At 40.4% G+C, this 21,438-nt stretch overlaps 1 protein-coding gene across 1 annotated transcript in view; it reads right to left on the bottom strand.

The window, feature by feature from the left end:
- Positions 1–21,438, bottom strand: part of LOC143368617 (nephrin) — a 338,794-nt gene that overhangs the window by 115,379 nt on the left and 201,977 nt on the right. Inside the window, exon 3 of the mRNA XM_076811531.1 lies at positions 16,833–16,871. Within this exon, the coding sequence (XP_076667646.1) occupies positions 16,833–16,871 (39 nt within the window). The remainder of the gene's footprint in view (positions 1–16,832; positions 16,872–21,438) is intronic.

Genomic DNA, 21,438 nt, shown 5'->3' with positions numbered 1-21,438 from the left:
CCGTGAAAACGAGTTAGCGCGATCGTCTCTTGTGTGTGGGGGTCTATATCTACGCGTGCCTCCTGCGTGTGCGCGCGAGCAGTCATTGCTCCGTGCTCAGCTGTTTCGGCTTTAAACTGCGCGCTCCGGAACTTGGACCGCTAATATTCAATTGTTAATCCTCAAACACCATACTATTGTTTCCTAACGCTTCCACCACACTGGGTCCACGCGATCCAGAATTTTCTTTCCTCTATATATCAGCATTTGCTGCATCGATTTAAACAATTTTTTTTAATCAATTCGTGAGACAATAAGGAAATGGAATATATCAATAGTTTGGTAAAAAATCTTTTGATGCTCATGATATTTTGGAAAAAGACGTCCGTGTTCTGAAAGTCCGGTTTTTCCTTCTTTTAATCGCAGTTTTTTCTAAAAAAAAAGGTATGGGAATTTTATTATACATCGATCGAAAGGTTTTGGAAGGCTTTCGAGAGGTGAAGTCGAGTGATGTTTTACTTCTTCCGAACGAATATTCTCTGTGAAATTATACAGTGAAATGGTTGGAATAATAATTTACTTTATACAAACAATATAAATCACTATGAAATCATTCATTTACACGAAGAGCAGTCGCAACATATTTTCGCCACATATTCCCAACACATCGGCCGATCGCATTTTAAACACTTTCTATCGTTTGAAAAGTGTTCCACTTTACACAGCGTAGAAATACTGTCGGAACAACAAATCACTGCACAAACAATAATGTTCTGTAACAACTGTTAACTCCACTTTTCCGAAAATACTGACGTGGACACCTCACTAGGTCTGCGCGACCCGTAGACTACCCTTCTTCACGATGTCACTCGGCTTCTTCAGGTAAATTAGGGGTCTCATGGTGCGGAATCCGTAGAAGGGGTCCCAAAGTTTCTTCCCCCACCATTTACCGGTTAGTAGTGGCCACGAGTCTTCCAAACGGCCTGGGTCTCGGAGACCCAGTGTGGTTTTTGAGGGATAATATCTCGAGGACGAAGACACTTTTAGACGCATCTTTGAAACATATGTCTCCGGCCCTAAATTTCTGTAAGTATGTAGTTTCTTGCTGTACGCCAACTCTCATGTTACTGTGTAAATTACATTTTACAATCATAATTATTTGCGCACTAAAGGACTGTAAAATGAATATAAAGACATAGTATTACTGTCCAAATTTTCTTATTTATTTATCGTTTGACATGTGATAAATGTATTCCGAATATTTATATAAACAATGGCAACCACTGCGGTTACTTGATATTTCTAAAGTTAATAAATCGTATTATTACAGTACAGATGTATCATTTAATGAGGATCACTTAAGTTTAAAGTAAACACTATGCGACTTATCGTTCAGTAATATGATGCGATCAGTATAAACACGATCATTCGTGCAGTACTTCGTCGACACTCGGAATTTATGTGTTATTTGTGTCTCCGTGTAACTTTATCACTGAGTTTGTAAACATTTGAATACTCTAGTAGAGAGTGAATTTCCTGAGCTTACGAATTCAAATGGTTCAGGGTTCAAAGTCTATTTACACGTGTAATATATTTCTGGCTGGTAACTGGAACTGCAAATATATAGGTACACATATGTTCTACCTCTGTCCATCCATTATAAACCCGCGCTGTTTCTGTCAAGTGAATGTATCCGAAATATGAGTAGTGAGCTACAAGTGTCTCATGTGAAAATGCCTCATTGCGAATCTTCTCATATGAGATATGTACTTCTCTAGTCGAATACTGATATTTTCAACGCATTCGCAGATTTTCTACCTTTTTCATCTATTCTAGCCTAGCGCTGCCTCTGCTAAGCGAATGTGCCTGTAATACCAATGATGAATGGCAAAACTGTCTCATATGAAACGGTTCTGAGTTCACCTTCATACGTGTCATTAGAAAATGGCACTTTTTATTTATAACTGCAAGGTGTGTTTTTACAGGGTGTTCCCTGAATTTCTGTCAAAGCACGGTGAATACTTTAGTGAAAGCTTTGTTACCGCGGTGCAAAAGTATTGATTAGCTGTCGTCCACCTTTTGCCTGCACACAATGAAATGTGAAACCACTCAGGGAATTAATTTCCACGGTCAGTCATTACATGTCCCATTTCTCTCTAAGTTTGTTATACTTAACATGCGGTTATTCGAATTTCTGTATGCTCGATAGACCTAACTTAAGAAAACATCGAACACCGTTCATGCTTCTTTAACCCATTTTACACATAGTGATAGGCCGCATATTGCTTATAAGAGTCGATGAAGTTACATATCAATTACTTTTCATACTAAATTATTCATTATTATAATTTCAAACACCGCATATCTTAATCTCATCAATATGTCTCGAGTTTTCTTTATTGTTTTTCGGTTTTCCTGTTTGTGAAGAACTTTCTAAACGAATAGTTACCAACACATTCTGGCTGCGGATAGTATAGAGCCTGTCACACAAAGGGTACCCGTGAAATTTAGGAAAGGTGATATCTATAGCGAAGGCGGGTGTGGTAATTTAAAAATATAGGGTCTTTATCAATGCACATTTCTTTTAAAGGTGCGATCTCACGGCGCGCCTGTAAGCTCCTCAAGTCTGTTTGGCGAGCGCGAGGCGGCAAGCCATGGGTGTCCCTACGGCGTGGCTGGGCTCGCTGTTTCCCGCCATTTTAGCCAAGCCAGATAAGCTTTTCTTTGACTCGTGTCTCATTTATCGACAACGGACCGGAAGCCCAAGCACCATAAAAGTCCGCGCACACATATCAGTTCCGTGTCCGTGCGGTGTCCCTAATTTCACTGACAACTGTGTAGGAGGCCTGCTCTGGCTCGGCCAGTCCCAATTCAGCCGTTTCTGCAAGCCTGCTGTACACTTCTTTCAGTCAGTAAGTGACAAAAATATTCGGACACCCTTTAAAACAGAATAACATTTTTAAAATTGGTCCAAACGACGTGAGTTTTTTTTTAGAAGCTAGACGTATTAGATTACTAAGTGGGTTGCGTGTTTCGTCGTATTGAAAAAAAATCACAATTGGTCGGAATATCGAAGAAAATAATGACAAACATGCAATATTTCTTCACACATTATCGTGAAATTCTTTTCATATTGGCCTTTACAACAATTGTTTATTCTTCAAACGATAAATTTGGAAATTTATTCGTCTTAGGTATTTATATTTGTATGTTTGTTTTTTCTGTGTTTTTTACATAGGATGGCGTTTCAAGCATTTTGCTTATATTGCCCAACGAACATTAGTCATTCATTTTTCCCTCCTCTCTGCTTCGGATCCCAGCAGTAGCAGCGCACCGGGAGAAAGGTGGTGTCCCATCTTTCCCCAGTACACCGCCCCGTGATGCTTAACTTCGGTGATCTAACGAAAACCGGTGTTTTCCATCACGGCTACGGCCGCTGGTTTCGTAAAAGCTGGGGTCTTAGGTAAATTTATACATTTGGAAAGGAAAACAACCATCAGTTATTAGTATTATTATTTTTATAATAATGAGTAGACAACCCCGACGGTGTCGGCCAAGGGCTCCCTTCTAGGCCCACCCGCGTCCCATCATAAACGGATGACAAACAGTATAAGCAGACTTTCTGTAGGAAGCTAAAACCCCATTGACGATTTTGAAATAATACATGAAAAGTTCCCTTTTCATGTCTAATGCTGTTTATGGGATGAACCCAATGCTTCCTCTTCGCTCGTGTTTTACTACATCTTTTGTGTAAAATCCAAATAGATAACGCTTCAATCTCATTCATTTTTTCAGAGAAATATTTTGTCCAATAATGTATGGGGCGGGAGAAGATATATTCTATTGAAGAACAAATGATCGACACGTATCGCGATACGTGTTTCGCCCCGCGCCGTGTGGAAAAGTCCGCTCGTGTCCACGTTTCATCTGTCATCGACTTCAGACAAATAGTATCGTGTGGCCGACGTTTGCGGAGTAGACAAAATCAGTATCGCGATACGAGAATCATCGTGTGAATGCTTCCTGTGGAAGCTATAATGATCAATGGAAAATCGGTATCCATCATACACGTGTCCCGATACATGTACCGCCGTGTGAAAGAGCTCTAAGTTTGCACATTCTGTTGAAACGCACATCCAGCTCCATTTCCCTACCACCCAGCATTCGTGCATCCGATCACGCCCTGTACCTATACCGCACAAAATTCAAAACACAACTCTTTTCATTACAATCATTAAAAATGATCAGAATTATACCCTGTTTGGTATAATTTTCATTGCAAAAACTCCAGCATCCATTGGTGGTACTTGTATGGACATCTAATATTAATTATAGAAATTCCCATCTTCATTGCTGAGGGGCCTGCTGCTGTCCTTGTCTTTATGACTCTGGGGTCTAGGACCCCCGAAGCGCGTGGTTCCAGAGCTTCGACCGAGAACCTTTCACGGTTATAAACAAAAGGTCGTCCCTTCAGTGATTTCAGGACTCCGTCAGTGCAAATGCCCAAATATTGTTGGCAACCAAATTTTAGTTTCACTGAAGAGATTCGTGTTATACACTGACATTTGCTGACATCCCTGATACGGACAAGTGTGCGCTGCTCCATTCCAAAAGAAGCAACCGATGCCTTTCACGACCACGCAACAGACACGGAACTGTTATGTGTACGCAGAACTTAAGACTGCCTAATATCGTTTGTGTCGTTGCTAAATACGGATCATTCGAAATGTATGCAGCCAACGCTAAGAGATTTGGAGCGGTCTTCTTATGTTGCCACCCAAAAGGTCGAAAAATTACTGTTGCAAATGCCGGGCCTGGAAATTCTGTGTAGCTCTTTGCAACGTTAATTTGAAAGAGACCATCCCAAAATTATCGAAGCGCGGGCATCACTGCTGTCTCTCGGTCGCTGGCAGCTCTCCGAACGCCGGGGCGGTGCATGGAATGCGTCCGTGAGGCGCTGTTGCCATATTACCTGTTTGCGCGAGCGCGGGTTGCAGGATAAAACGTTGATCCTGTACATTAAGGTGGTCCTTAGCTATAGGGGTCGAAATTTTTTGGCGGGTTTTTTGTCTCATCCCTTAAAATGTGACATTTGGTGCGAAACTGGTTTCTACAGTTTGATTGGGCTTTGGGAACACGTGCCGCACTTCGATTGAATTTTTTAAATTTCGTCGCTGTCATATGCCATTTTGGCATATTTAGTGTAAACATCAATAGAACAAGTTCGCGTCGAATGCTAGGGAATGTTCGTGTAGCTCAGGGCTGCACAGGGAGCCGCTTTTAGCGCCTAGCTGCAAGCAACCCGCCTGCCCCGTTGCTAAGATTAGAATCGGTGAGGAGAACTGCAGTAGTGTATATAGCTGAGTTCAAGTCGTACAGAATGCACGTACACTACTGCAGTTCCCCCGACGGATTCTAACCTTAGCAACGGGATATGCGGGTTGCTCGCAGATCGGCGCTAAAAACGGCTCCCTGTGCACCCCTGGTGTAACTTATATATGAGCCGAACGTTCTTGAACGTTCTTCATACATTCAACATTTATAAAATGAAACGAGCATTCCAAAAAGTTCGGCGAATTTTTTACCGAGCATAGGTAAACGAATGCTCCTTCAGACTTGAATTTTGTCGAAGTGGGGGGCAAATGAGCATTCGTTCCTTTGGTCTAAGTGCACCTTAAGGGGACAAGCCTGTATAAACCGCTTATATTTGTATCAATTTTTAGGAATTGTTTGCAAAGCCATAAAATATACCAATATGCTAATCCTTTCGTAACTTTAAGGGTACTTTATTTAACATTGTAACAAGTAAAAAAATGTATAATAATAAAATTATAATAAATATAAAAGAAATAATTTTTTTTCAAAATTCAAAACGGCGCGGCGCCGGTTGTAGCGTCTCTGGTAGTTAGGTGGAACAGACCAATGATTTTATTTCATTTTATGTGCCAATTTTAAAAATGGCGGAATTTCAAACATTTTCGCCACAAATTCGCGTTTTATTTGTTTTGTTACGTATGTGGAATTTTCCCATACGCCGCTCTCAACCGTTTTTCGAGCTCGCGTGTGCGAAGGGACAAGCCCTAAAATCCTTTCAGTTATCACAACACCACTCATGGGGGTTATGATCTCACCCAGCTGGATCACGATCATGGGAACAGGAGTGACGCGACGACGACCCATACGAATTTCCTTATATGAAGATTTCTAACGAATCCCCACTCATTTTTGGGACAATATAAACCCTTTGGTTTCAACCCTCTTCGGTTCAAAGCTATACAGTCACGCGTAGAGTCACGTCCTGTCACGCTCGTACAGAGTTGGTTAAATCTAGTAAGATCGGGCTCGAGTCCCCTTCTGAATCAATAGTTAACCCTACAGAATCCGCGAGTTCGGTTTATATTCTATTTGGCACATTGAAATAGCCACTCTTACGCCCCGCATCGCCAGTGCGTCAACACCGAGCAAATTAGTGGTAACTTACACATTTTATTTAATTAATTAACCGCGACGCTTACATTTGTACAATAAATCGAGTAGATTCGTTAAACTCATCTTTTACCCAGCGATCCTTATAATATTAGTAGCACACACCCACCGATATAACTTTGCCGCTCGAGGTGGATCAAACTTTAATTAAGAGTTACGAAGCATCACTAACATTTCCCGCGACTCCCTGATTTCGCATCAGGTTCGTTGGCACCTCTCACCAAAACAAGGAATCTTCACCAACAAAGTGGCTCCCCGATTTCGCATCGGGTTCGTCCACGAAACCTCACCCACCTACGGCTCCCTGATTTCGTATCAGGTTCGTCCGCATCCTACAGCTTCCTGATTTCGCATCAGGTTCGTCTGTAAATCTACCAACCTCCTAATAGCTCCTCGACTTCGCGTCGAGTTCGTCTGTGAACTTCATCCTACCGACTCCCCGATTACGCATCGGGGAGTCACGACGTTTCACCCTCCTGCGGCTCCCTGATTTCGCATCAGGTTCGCCCGCGTTTGACGTCATTTCTAGAGGCTCGCTGATTTCGCATCAGGTTCGTCCTCGTTTTCAATAATCCTAGCGGCTCCCTGATTTCGCATCAGGTTCGTCCGGTTTCTAACAAACTCATAAACCGTATTCCTTGGGGAATACCCCTCTCGTCTGCCTCTCGCGTCGCCGCAGCCCCGGCTCGTAACAGTTTAAAAACAGTAGTTAAAATTAATAATTGGTTAAGCATTGCGGTTCGTTTTGCGAGGAATATTGTAAACTAAAAGTGTGCAAAATTTGAAGTTGATTGGTCAAATAGTTTTTGAGTTATCCTCGGCGCCAATTTTGAAATGTGGTTTCGAGAAAAATGCGTATAGAATGCGTTTTAGGTATGCGAGGCGCTCGGAGGCGCGCTGACTCACCAGGCTATATTATCAATACAGAGTTGATTGTCGGTGTATCACTTTGAGAATATATTTTTTAAATGTTTTAGAAACGATTTATGAAAAAAATTTTGTTTCTATTTTTCGTTCGATTTATACGGTTTTCTCCCCTTAACATATGTATCTGCCGCTATTATAAAGTAATAATGAATACTGCTTTTATACAATTATAGATTCTTACATCTATCACAATGTCATTTATATGTAACTTTATAGAATTTACTCAGAAGCTTTGAAATTTTCTAATAAACTTCTGAGGCTGCAGAAGTAATAATTGAATACAAAGTTAATTTCTCAATTTATGAAAGTAATTATACAAAAAAAATAGCCTAATGTTTATCAACACCGTGACTTTTAAAAAGAGCATTAAATAAAGTACAAAACATACAGTTTTCAAACATTATATCAATTTTTTATATCTGCCTAAATGACTGCCTTAGAAGAATTCCATCATATGACTAAAAATAACAGCATGGGGCGTGAGTATTGAAATGTCCTCTTTATATAAATATTTATGTCGCTCTACGTGTTTTGATACATTAGTTTTCGCATTCTCCTAAAGCGTCCTTGTCGCACGAGTTTTCTCCACTTGATTGCGTGCAGTCAAATTCCTCGAATCAAAGTCTATCCTGAGATCTAAGTAGATTAAAAGTCAATACAAAATCATGCCGTTCAGCAATTAGTGTTTGCATAACTTTTAATATTCAATATTTACGCCCCACGCTTTTATTTTTAGTCATATGAGGGAATTCTTCTAAGGCAGTCATCTAAGCAGGGAAAGCTTGTTTTAAAAAAAATTTACTATAAATTATTTTATGCTTTTTAGCCTTCAAGAATTTTAATCTTTATTATCTACATTAAATTCTATAAACGCTTGTTTTTAAGAAATTTTTTATTATAAATTATTTTATAGTTTTATGCTTTTTAGTACAAATATTATATTGTCATCGTTACTACGTACATGTGTAAAGTTTCAAGTTGATCGGATATATGGAAGAGGGTCAAAATTAGCTTATAAAATTTCACCCTAACAATACTAACGAACTCACAAGTGAAGCTAAATAAAATCTTGCAAAGTCTCTATCGTTTTCTTCCCTGTCTGACACGTAAAATTTAAAGTGCTCCGGTGACAACCAAAAACGCCTTGTGTCCTCTATTGGCATCTACATGACCTCACACTTTTAATAACAGCTCATAGATGGCGGGTGTATCGACGTATGATTAGAGTAGTATGCATGCGTGAGGAGGTGTTGCTGTGTTATCTGTTCTCGCGCGCGCGCGGGTTCCGCGTTAGTGGATGCCCCTGTATAGGAGTGGAACAAAGAGATGAAGTTTTAGACGACTTTACCTTCCATCTGCTATTTTTGTATGCAGATTGTAGGCTACTTAAAATGTTTATTTCTACTCAGAGTTCGATATTCTTATATAATTAAGATTGATAAACCTGAGGCCAAGACGGCGCAGGCGTTCAGTTTATTTTAATTTGATTTTAATTGATTTATCAACTGAAAAACTTGGTGCTATTATGATGTTGGTCAAAGAGGGTTATCGCACTAGACAAATAGCATCAAAAACCAAAATTCGAAGTCCACGATGTGTGGCACCATAACGAAATTTCGTAATATGGAGAATTTTACTTCAAAAAGAGGTCAGGAAGGCTGAAGAAGGCAACTGCTGCAGAGGATCGATACATCCAAACCTTGAGCAAACGCAACAGGCGAATGTCAGCACCAGAAATCGGAGCGGAACTGAATGAAAATAGAGCACACTCCATAGGAGTTACCGGAGTAAAAAGGCGATTACTGCGAGCAGGTTTGCAACGATGTGTGGCAGTGAGGAAAACACTATTAAGATCTTAAAATAAGAAGAAGACGCTGGGATGGATTAAACAACATTCGACTTGGACCATTTCAGATTGGGAACATGTTCTTTGGACGGATGAAGTCAAGTTGGAAGTTTCTGGCTACACGGCCACAATTCAGCATTCGTTGGAAGGCCAGCGAATCCTTTCGGAATGTATTGTGCCAACGGTTAAACATGGTGGTGGTTTGGTGGTTTGTGGTTGCTTCGGGGCTAATAGTGTGAGAGATATAATGAACGTGGAACGCATCATGCGAAAGGAACATTACCTGAATATTTTAAAAGAGAACACTATTCCATCAAAGAAACTTATTGGAAATAATGTTGCTTTTATGCAGGACAATGACCCAAAAACATAGTGCAAAAATGTGTATAAAAACTATGTATATAAAATGAATTAGAAGACAATAATGAAGTAAAGATTATGCAGTGACTCCGACAATCGCCTGATCGGAATCCAGTTGAGAAATTGTGGGACGAATTGAAGAGGAAAGACAGAACCAAGTGTCCAAAGTTTGATACACAGCTTTGGACATAATTAAAAACAACTTGGGAATAAATTCAAAAGAAAACTTTGAAACAACTTAGTGCCAGACAGCCACGATTGGTAGAAGCAGCTATATCACGATGAGGCGGATATATAGAGTCTACCGTGTCTCTTGATAGTCAAAGCGTGCTTTAGCACTTGGTCAGGGCAACAACCCTGCAAGTCGCTCCACGTGGGAGAAAATTTAAGAGGTGATTCGACATGAAAAAGTAAATTAAAGAAGTAGAATAAAATTTTGTCAGCACCCGCTTTGTTTTGTAGAAAAATGACATTCAATTTTGGCCAGGTACGCATGCACCGAAGTACGCTTCTCTCTTAAGCCGAATTTGCACGGTTCATTTTGGTTGAACAATGCGGTTGAATCAACAAAATTGGTACAACGAAACTGAATGTTTACACATTTGAATGAAATCGGCCAAACTCGTTCAATTAAAAATGGCTTGTGCATACCAGAATAATTCCTCTTTGTCAATGCCGCTTTTTTCTGATTTGATGACCTCGTTTAATTCTACTCGGAATATTTAAGTCAAATAAAAGTGATTTACTGTCTTGTCTCTCAATACACTGTCTTCGTATATTTCAATCTTGATATTCCAAAAGTCATTCATGGTTTCTGAACAAATCGAGAAATAACGGTGTCTGTTTTACTCTCCAGTTATACACCATTATAAAATCGGGACGTACTACAAAATATTTATGAAACAGTGCTGTTTCGAAAAGAACCTGCGTCTTCTGTCCCGGAAAGAACTCGTCGCTTTCTTCGCTACTTCTTTTGTAGTTGACGTGGAGAGTGAGAGATGCCAGAGACACCGTAATTTATGGTTTGTCGCTGTCACGTAATCCCTCGCTCGTTCTCAGTCCTCTCGCTCTCAGCCTGAATGAATAACCGCATTGAACAAAAGTAGAAACTCTATGGACTTCTTTCAATATTCAATTTAATTGGACACTTTGATTGACTGGCACACTGTTCACTTTGCCTTCAATTTTGTTGAATCAACCGCATTGATCACCTAAAGTGGACCGTGTAAAGTTCTGCGTTACTCTGTTTGGCCGGGGTTGAGTTATATAGGTAAGTAGGGCCGAAGGAAGGAAAATGAAGTTGCGACGTTTCGTCCCAGGCCTGCTACTGGACTTCATTGTTAAGGCTTACCTGCGCGGACATAAAGGACGGTGCATAATTGCGGGGGGTTGAAGCAAACCACGAAGGGAAATCGCTTGTTTCAGCCATCTTGAGCCGGTCAACTTGTGGTGCACTCTGTAGGCGAAGTTACTTATTAGTACTAGCGTGGCTTAACGTTTGGCGTGGATTGGCATAGACGCATATAGTAATTGTTCGTGGCGTCGGTTCTTGTGTAATTATGTATTTATAAATCCAATCGTCAAAAAGCCAATTTGCGTTGTGAAAGGATGTAAAACTGGGATTTCCACGAAAAGTTTGAGACAAGAGGACGTAGATGACAAGACTAGTTGACAGGCACAAAATGGCTGAGAGCCATTTTACCATCCCTCCCCGCGGAGATGTTCAACTCCCCGCGTCCATAAGTCTACTTTATGCACCGTCCTTTAGGACCATGCTTACCTAGCAGGATCTGCCTTAAACGCTGCGATGTTAAGAGATACGGGTATATATATATATATGAAGGAGTAGATGCATGGCCGGCTTTAAGACAGGGTAGGCAGGGCGACCGCCCGGGGCGCTAAATCTGTAGGGGCGCCGCTGTATGCGTTTATTCATTTATATCCGTTTAGATTCGTTAAGTAGAAAGCTGCTAATTGATTTTCGTGCCTTTGGAGGGGCGCCATGATAATCTTGCCTGGGGTGCCAATACGCTAAAGTCGGCCCTGAGTAGATGAGGGAGAACTTGCGAGAGAGTTGAATGGTCGAGAGGCCCTCTGGTGGCGGAGTCGGAGGTATCGCTACACCGTGTAGTAGCGAGAAGGGTTTCCCTTATCCCAGTGTGCCCCTCAGGCACCTAAAACTATACTACGGTGCACGCGTACTCGGCTAACATTCAAAGTCAGTTTGGTCGGAAAAGAAGCGCGATAACAAAAAATTTCATTCTTTATTTTCACCTTATTGATTCATATAAAATCACCAACCTGCTACCGTAAAGGTGATCATGAGTAGAGTCGAGGCTGGACACGCTCATGCTGTTCTGCCTTCGAGGGTTTTAGGACCACAGTTGCCAGGTAATTCCCTACGTATAAGGAAGACGTGACATCACATAGACCTATATACACTAATACGACTTGTTAAACAATTAGATTTTTCCTTCAATGAGTACCTACTCACACCTAAGACAGTCTTTCCATCACGTCCTCTCTAACAATCGTGTAAAGACAGGAAAGATATAACACAAGAGTACCTAGCTCAGTTCAACTATTTAGTTACGAAAACACAATTTAGTCTCATACGCTTCCATCACGATATTCGTCTTATTCTTCAGTTCTTATTATTTTGTTGCATTTGTTAACAAGAAATTAATATGGCTAGTACATCAAAGGATAACTATAATAATACGTATTTAAATACAGTGAGATTCTTTTATAGTGCTCCCACGGTTTTCCAAAGTGACTCTATTTTTAAATTTCGAATATCTATTTGCCTTTAATAATACAAAATAAAAAGTTGCGCGTTGTCGCTCATTTTTGCGATATTAAACTCAGGCTCTAGTATCTTCTAGTTATTCTTTTATCGCCTTCCTATTTTACAGATTCGTGTCTAAAAAACTTTATTACAGTAAGCAGAATGTAACTGTTTAATATTTTTACGTTTTACATTTGCAAGTCTTTTGAAGAAAGTTCATTAAATGAGAAACTAGAAAACGTGTATCCGTGACGTTCTAACTCTTTCGGGTGTCTGGAATGTACGTAACCCGGCGGGGTCATCGTTTCCTGCAGTGGCGTGGGGCAGCCAAGGTTTTCCAGGAAAACCTGATATTCAGTTGAAAGCGTTCATGTCCTCACCTAAGCCCTTTCTAAGCCCAATTTCATAGTATAAAAAGGCCCACGAATGCATACTCGAGGGCTCACTTCTATGTGGTTCAGTACGTTTACAATTCAAGACAAAGACTCAACAAGATCGAATTCCCTCCCCCTTTGAGCAAATAACACAATAGAATATACTTTGTTATTTTTTACTCGGAGTTCTGTATTAGAATCCTATAATTATTTGAATTTCCAGTGTGAATTATAACCCACATAGATACATGTTTACCGCTCGAGGTGTATCGCATTATAAAGCTATGAGACTGAACTAACATTCCTAGTGGCTCCCGGTGATACCAGACACCGGCTCGTCCACGACATCCATCTTCTTATAGGTAGTAGCTCGCGAGGATACCAGACACCGGTTCGTCCGCTACTAACAAAGTCTAAAAACAACAACCTCAAATCCGCGGCTTTGCATCCTCCAATCTCATTGCCCCCAGCTTCGGCTCGTAACAAGGGATCGCACAATGTGTCCACAAAGTGAAGAAGCCAACTTCAGAGAATCGTGGTCTTCATTCGTATCAACCTTTAGAAGGAACTGGGCTGAGTCTTGTCGAATTGAAAACAAAGGATATAGCCGGTTAAGTAGAATGCTATAATTGACGGGGTAATTTGACAAGAGAAACGGTGGCATAAAAAATGCTTCCCACGTATCCATCAACGTATCCCCAGCGTATCTACCCAAGTCGCCTTTGGAGTTTATGAAATATTTTACGGGTTTGTCACAAATATTTGTTTAGGTACTGTTTTGTCCAGATTTAATATTTAACCCAATCCGATTATAAAAGTACAGTTTCAAGATACTTGTCCCTCCAAGTGGACATTCAGAAAAGCATAAACTTTGAAAAACTGCAGGCTATTAATTAGTGATTATTACGTGGGGGTTCGATGGATCATGTGGCAATAGTGAGTATAGGTAAACAATTGTTTGACGATGAAGAATCTTCCGCTTCAACTGTGTTTATGACGTTAGTAGTGCCGATCCCAGTCTGCTGCAATGAATCGACGGATGATAACGTCATTATTTGGCAAAGTCCCCGAACATCATCGACACGCTTTTGTGGACCCATCAGATTTCAATTTACGCCAGAAGCGAATTCTGTAGTGGCAGCAGAAAAAGCAAACATCGGGGAGCAGATAGATGAGTCGCCTTCGATATATAACTTAGATCGAGTCAATATCAACTTCTTCTTACAATGGTCGACGGGAAGATATGCAACCCGTTGACAGAAACAACATCAACGCAAAAGTGTTATTTATGTGGACTTACATAAAAAATTGGAATAACCTCGAACTAGTTTATAGTGCAACGAGTTATAGTCTCTCTGCGTTGCAAGGATGGATTAGATGCTTTGTGTGTCTGCTACACGTTGCATATAAATTGCCTGTGAAGAAATGGCAAGCACGAGGTGAGGAACATAAAAATATTGTAGCTGCAACGAAGAAAAATATACAGAAAAGATTTGAGACTGAATTGAGTTGGATCATTGATAAGCCTAAACCCGGATTCGGTACCACAAATGACGGCAACAAGGTCTCTGCGAATATTACTGGCGTTGGCAACGATATTGTGGCGGTATGACGCATACGGATCGACCGGAGAGAAAAGGCCCGCGTGGATGTAAGCGCCCCCGCAGTGGCGGATTTAACAGGTCGGCTGATGAGCAGTTGCCGCCTGGGCCCTGCCCAGAAGGCCCCTCCCCAGGGCCTCATCTCCCAAAAATATTATGATTAGGTATAGGTATCAAAACAAAATATGAACTACAATTCGCTGTAAAAGCAGTAAAAGTTAAGTTAAAAGTTGATAATAATTTGCTGGGATATTACATTTTACTAATATATTGAAGAATTCTACATACATAGATACTCACCAGTTGAATGGAATAACCAGGATCGAAAGACATTGTTAAAAAGAAAGTGTAGCAATTTTCTACGTTACGGCACGAACATGGACATACACACAATTGGGTGCAATTCTTGCATCGTGCATAAAAATGGCACGTTTAAAATTAAAGGGCGTATAACGGTCACACATATATACATTAATCAACTAATTCTAAAGAAAAAAGTTTTTCAAAATAACAGACTCGCCTGATATTCAGGTCAGGCCTAATCTTTTTCACCATTCGCTTTTATTGTACATTAATTTTGTATTCTTGGTGTAATAAACACGTTTTAGTATAATTATTTATATTATTATTATTATTATTGTTATTATATGAAACTAGTGAAGATTTCTTGTATTGCACAGTACTTATTATAAAAATCGTTTGTTAATGCGACGAAGTAGGAGTCGTACATACGTACAAGCCGATTAGAGAAACATATCATGTAAAGAGCGTAAGAGGTTCCCGATAAAATAGCAGCGAAACTTTTTAATATTTTAGTTTTCATAAAAATGTTAAATCCACGACATAAGAAACGAAATTTTCAAGAGAAAAATCTGATACTTCCCATGTATTATTGTGCTCCGTTTTGCATGTAGCTCACAGTAATTTTATATATCGAGCACATATTATGTTCTATTAGCACAAACAGTCGACATAAGAAGTATACATTATCGCAACACTAATCCAGTTTTCATTAACAATAAGTCCGAAATGGAAATCTCTTGCAAGAATAGTAATCTTCATACAATGATGTTCGACAAAGAAATCTCTATCATACACTATATCCTTCATAAAGACAGCACATATTAATACAATTACAGAGATGCAAGCGAGAAGCATAAAAATTCATACGCTACGCCAAATAACGTTAAAAGACGAATTGTGCTTGGTAGCCTTAGTATGACCGAGCCATGACGAAGCTTCGCCGAATGGTGCCTGACTGTGAGTGAGTCTAGCCGGACGCAGACATAGAAAACTGACCCGACTGTTCGACACTTAACGACGCGAGTCACTTGTTTGTGGTTGAGCCATAACGAAGCGAGCGTACTGTATGTACTGCGAAGAGGTGAAATAAATATTTTGCAGCTCTTGCATTGTTCAATTACAAAACTCATAGAATTGACCATGGAAATAACAAAGTTATTGGTCATCCCAATAATAGAAATTTAGTTTGTAATACTTATAGAAATGAAGATAGTACCTGTCGAAGTTGATCCAGACACCGTAGCATATGAGATCGCCCGAATCTTCAGTACATATTGCGAAGGTAAAGGTCTTTGCAAACATATCAATTCTGTGTTAGTTCCGCGCCTGTGTGCCAGAGATCCTCTATAGCAGCGCTGTCCAAGATTGCGTGCATGCGCGTACTCCCGAGATTCTCCCACTCTCGCCCACGTTGCGAGGGATACCGCGCGACACTCAGAGTTAGGAGCGCTGGGGCCTAAGTGATGGAGGGGGAAACACCTACAGGAGCGGTGGTAATGTGTGCGCGAACTGACGCCAGCGCCAAGCCAGCCAAGTGGCGCCAACGTGAAGCTAACCACGGCCAATCAGCGTCGAGAATCTATTTCCCGGCGACGCTGGTTGGCCGTGGTTAGCTTCACGTTGGCGCCACTTGGCTGGCTTGGCGCTGGCGTCAGTTCGCGCACACATTACCACCGCTCCTGTAGGTGTTTCCCCCTCCATCACTTAGGCCCCATCGCTCCTAACTCTGGCGACACTGGCCCGTCGTGGCAACCTTCGTAGCATCGCGCGGTCTCCTTGACAACGGAAGGCACGCTGCGCGAAAGAAAGATTGGCGCGCGAGGGGTCCCTATGCTGAACAGCGCTGCTCTATAGTCTATCCCTTCGTCTTCTTACCACTCGCCCGCTGGTACGGAACTGATATGTGTACAGAGGCCTTTAGACAACAGATGAAACGATAGGAGACAGAAAATTTGCAAGAAGTACAGAAAAATGTGGTGTAAAGGACAAAGATATACGCTTAGTATGTATACATATATACGTGTATATGTAGATTCAAATGCAGAAGTGGAAAAAGCAGTTACAAACGTGAAATGTGAAATTACTGTAGATTGAAGAAGAAGATATCAGTATATAGGGGAAAAAATCTATTTACTAATCCTAATTGCAAACCAAACAAACGAACCAACCTCCTCGGTAAGGCCTAGCAGAAAATGTTCGCGGGCCCCCTGTAACAAAAATATATATAAATCATAAGAAATCATAGGAGAAGAAAAAGAAATTAACTACGTGATTTTAATAGCTGATATTCATATGTATTACAATATAATATGAAGGTGTAACATGTACTTGTGGTAGAGGAGGAATAGGTATCTTACAATTAGCTTTTACAGGGCTGTCAATCTAATCGAACAACGACCTAGAAACCGATATTCTCCATTGACATGTGTGTTCAATACGCTAAGCTTGCACCCGAAAGATTTGCGACAATGATAATCCGCTTTGTAGCTTAATAACTTATCCATAAAAAAATAAATTAATCTCAGTAAAACAAAACCATTTACCTGACTTGAGAGATGAAATCCAACCATAAACTCTCATATTTCCTGAATTTTATTCATTTTACTCACAAAAATCAACAACGGGGTCGAAAATATTGTTAAAAAACGGGCAAGGGTACTATTTAATTGTTATATTTAACTGTTGTTGTATTTAACTAAACAATTGTTGGCTTATCATTTGGCACTTCTACAACCGTATTTACTTTAGTTACAATCAATTTTTATATGAGGCATTGTGAGCAAAAACACTAACCCACATTTTTTGCGAAATTGAGTTAGTAGCAATAATGTATTCCAATAGGCTTTACTAATCATATAAAATGGGAAAAATTAATTTTTTTAATGTGGGTTAGTCCGTTTTTGGTCTCAATGCCTCATATGACCATGGCTGGACAAAGGGTATAGACGGCGGCGATAGTGATTACAGGGCGTGAAATAAAGTTTGCACCAAATGCGGCATTCGCCGTGATTAACGGACGTTGAATACGTAAAACGAGTGGTTTAGAAAATTGCAGTCAGTCTAGCTTCCTGGAATTGAAGTTCAAACGGAATGGGTATGAAATTTAGTATATAGTGCGACCATAGTGCATGGTTCTATTCACACCAATTCTTAGAACTGTTCGGAATTGTGGTTTTTCGTCACAGAAGTGGTCAGACTCGCATTTTCAGTATATTAAAGTCGAGACCGTCGCTCGATTTATTTAAACCGCCAGCCGAGAGTGATGATGAAATTGTGTAAAATTTAAATTCTCATATTTTGTATAAAATGTTTCTGAAAATACTTTTAACATGTTCTAGAAGTTTTTCAAATGACAATAAGACCAAACACGACCTGATTTGCACGATTTCGAGTCCAAGTCGTCTTCGATAGGGCGTTATACAGAGAAATTAAAGATATGAAATTCAAATTCGGTCGTAGATAAAGAAGTTTTTAATATGCTGTAGTGAAGACATATGACGTTCGACCGTGCGCGGTTTAATTTTCCTAGGGTTTCGCGAGTCGCTTATCGCGATGATTCACACCTTATGCGGAAAATGAAAACGTTTATTTTTCATCAAATCGATATGGTAGTTACACCAATAGATTCCTTACGCCTTTCCGACAAAAATCATACCAAATGTGGTGTAAATCGGGCTATTTTTAACGAAGTTAGCTTTACATTATGCAAATCAATTTTTCATGCAATTTCTTTAATTATGATCCGAATTATGTTGTTTTGGGGGCCATTTTCATCGGAAAAGCATAAGGAATCGATTGACGCCACTTTCGCAAAGATCTAATGAGAAATGCAGAACATCAAATGAGTCACTTCTTAAAGCGCAACATTGTATGGCCCCTCTGGCCTCAAGTGTCAAAGGCCCCGAAACCCAGCGAGGCGCGTTATTGCCGGCGGCATTGCTTTTGGGAACTCTAGCGAGAGAATCACCCTGTATTAGAACGCGCTTCTGGCGGCCTATGAGCAGATGTAGCCACAATTCTGAGGTGAGGCATGTAAGAGTGAGAGAAAATGAGAGTGAGTGAGATGGAACGAATATGAGCGACAAGCGGCGAGGATCTCGGCGTGACGAACACGCCGACTCCGGGAATCCGGAGTTGCGATACGTAGGGAATTAATGGCGGCGTAGGGAATACTTGACGTAGTACGGAGAGTAGTAGAAGGGGAATACCTACAGCAATGACGGTATATTTGTGTTGGTGACGCGGTGACGCACCACAATGCCCACAATTCATTGCATGGCGTGCACAAGCTGTATTAGTGTATATATGTCTATGTGACGTCACGTTTTTCCTACGCGTAGGGAATTGCCTGGCAACACTGACCCAGATCAACACCGAGCCGCACAGTGTTAAGCCGGATTCAGACCTGAATGCGTATACGTCGAGTAGGACTGAGAGCGCACAAATAACTCATGTGGGGAGGTCCAAATTGCCTCCTGCCTTTCTTCACGTGTTTCTATACTCAGCTCGCTCCGTATTCGTAAACATTACATCGATGGAAGAAGTTCTCATTGCAAGCGTGTATATACTCAAGAGCAATCTGGTTGGCATTTGAAGGGAGGACGACGCAAGCGGGACCACGCGGATTCAACTTTGCACAGTAGCATACGAAGTTAAAACGAACATACTTCAGGTACAGATCGCACAATATAACTTTGCCTCCGAGCGGCCACTGAGTAGGCCGTGAGTCAGCCGTGCGTGCAAGCAGAGTTCGGAGGGACTCGGCTGCACTGATGGAGGGGGAAACACCTACAGGAGCGGTGGTAATGTGTGCATGTGCTGCGCCTGCGTCAGTCACGACTACATGTACTGCGCCTGCGTCAGTCACGCACACATTACCACCGCTCCTGTAGGTGTTTCCCTCTCCATCAGTGGAGTCGAATCCCTTCGAACTCTGCGTGCAAGAATGGCCGACCGTCGGCGTTCTTTTAATTCGTTTCGAAAAACATACGATCGCACACGCATGGGTATCTCGCTAACCTGTTACTTTGTATGATATTCGTCCGTGTACGGTCGCATGTTTTTCGAAATGAATTCAAAGAACGCTGACGGTCAGACTCTCTCGCACGCACGGCCTATTCAGTGGCCGCTAGGAGGCAAAGTTACATTGCGCGATCTGTATTGGGAGAAGGGAAGTAACAGAAATGTTGCGAAACAAAGACCTCGGCCTCTTTCAGGATCAAAGAATCTTCATCTTTTTACATCAATTGATACCGTTGCTCGGTACAGGAATGGGTCTACTTCTCCGATTGCTGAGCAAATGTTCCGAAATGCAGATAGTTTATTGCGGGATCATATTCCATCCAAGTGATGAACGTCTTGCCGCGTAGGGTAAACTGCACTAATGCTGGCACTGCACTAATCATTGACACTCCCAATTTGGGGTATTCGATTCCGATTAGATTCTTTAGAAAATCGATTTTTTTTTTGTTATAAGATAGATCTTTTGAATCGATTCTTTGGTATTCGGTTTTTCCCAGAATCAATTCTTTGATGTAAGAATTAAAAATCGATTTTTTGCAATGGGGGGAATTATTTGTCACTAGTGAAAGGACCAATCAAACTGCTTGATGCGTAGGTTTTCCTGGTCTTATACGTTTCCGCCATTTATACACGATTCCCGCCAAATTTATATACGATCCTTATGTCCTGGATCTTACTTTACCATTCTTTCTTGTGGCGTGACATAGCGCACTGCACGTTTTACTAAATAAAACAAATTAATGCAGAAGATGGTACATTTTGAATTATAATTAATTATTGCATAAATATTTCTCTTTGGTGTGGATTCTTTGGTTTCAATTTTTGAGGGAGATCGATTCTTGTAATCCGGTTCTGAATGGATTCTTTGAAGTGAATCGAACACCCCTACTACAGATTACTTTTTTCCTAATTTCTTATTTTTCTTGCACTAAAACACTGCAAATTCCAGCAGTTGCACTACACATTTTACATCTGGCAACACCGCAAGTGAAGTCTTAAACTTAGCGGTGGTACAAAGGGCTGAATTTTAAGTGTTTTCTTAAAATGTTGATAAGGAGAACTACAATAGAAGAGAAACGTTCCGCAACGAGGGAGAATTAATGGCTTTCTTATGCAATTATTCTGAATCAGATGACTCTAACTAGATCTTAATTTTATTTTCTTTAGTCTGATCTCTTATTTATTTTTATCTTTAGTTATTAATGAAGAATGAATTATTAAAAAGTAAACAAATTTATGTTTAGTTTTTCAGTGCCAATAATTGAGACACTTCATGACATTAAATGTTGCCAATGATTGTACTTCTATGCCTATTTTTGTTTTTCATTGAATATTTTTAAATTAAAAGACTTAATAGGTAAGTACTTAAGATATTTTATTTTAATGAAAAATCCATAATCATCGATAATAACTGAAAATTAAAACCATATAAAATCTTCAGAGAAAAATATAGACATTACAATTAGGATTTCCGCTTAAGTGCCAATCATTGTACAGCTTACCCTAGAAACTTTTACAACACTGTATACATCTCTTTGGCATTCAGGTCGGGACCCGGCTTTACGTGCACGGCTGAGAACGCCCCCACGTGAGAATTTATTAAAATGAAAACGATATTTAAGTTCAAATCCTAATAAATGATTTTCGAAGCATTAATATTTACATAAGAGTAACTAAACGTAACTAATGCTCAAAAGTTGTTGCGAAGTATTTCTTTAGTACATCTTTACTTCATTGATTAGAATCAGTAAT

Source organism: Andrena cerasifolii, chromosome 4 (genome assembly GCF_050908995.1).
Source record: "Andrena cerasifolii isolate SP2316 chromosome 4, iyAndCera1_principal, whole genome shotgun sequence".
NCBI lineage: Eukaryota > Metazoa > Arthropoda > Insecta > Hymenoptera > Andrenidae > Andrena > Andrena cerasifolii.
This window is presented reverse-complemented; position numbering and strand designations above follow the sequence as displayed.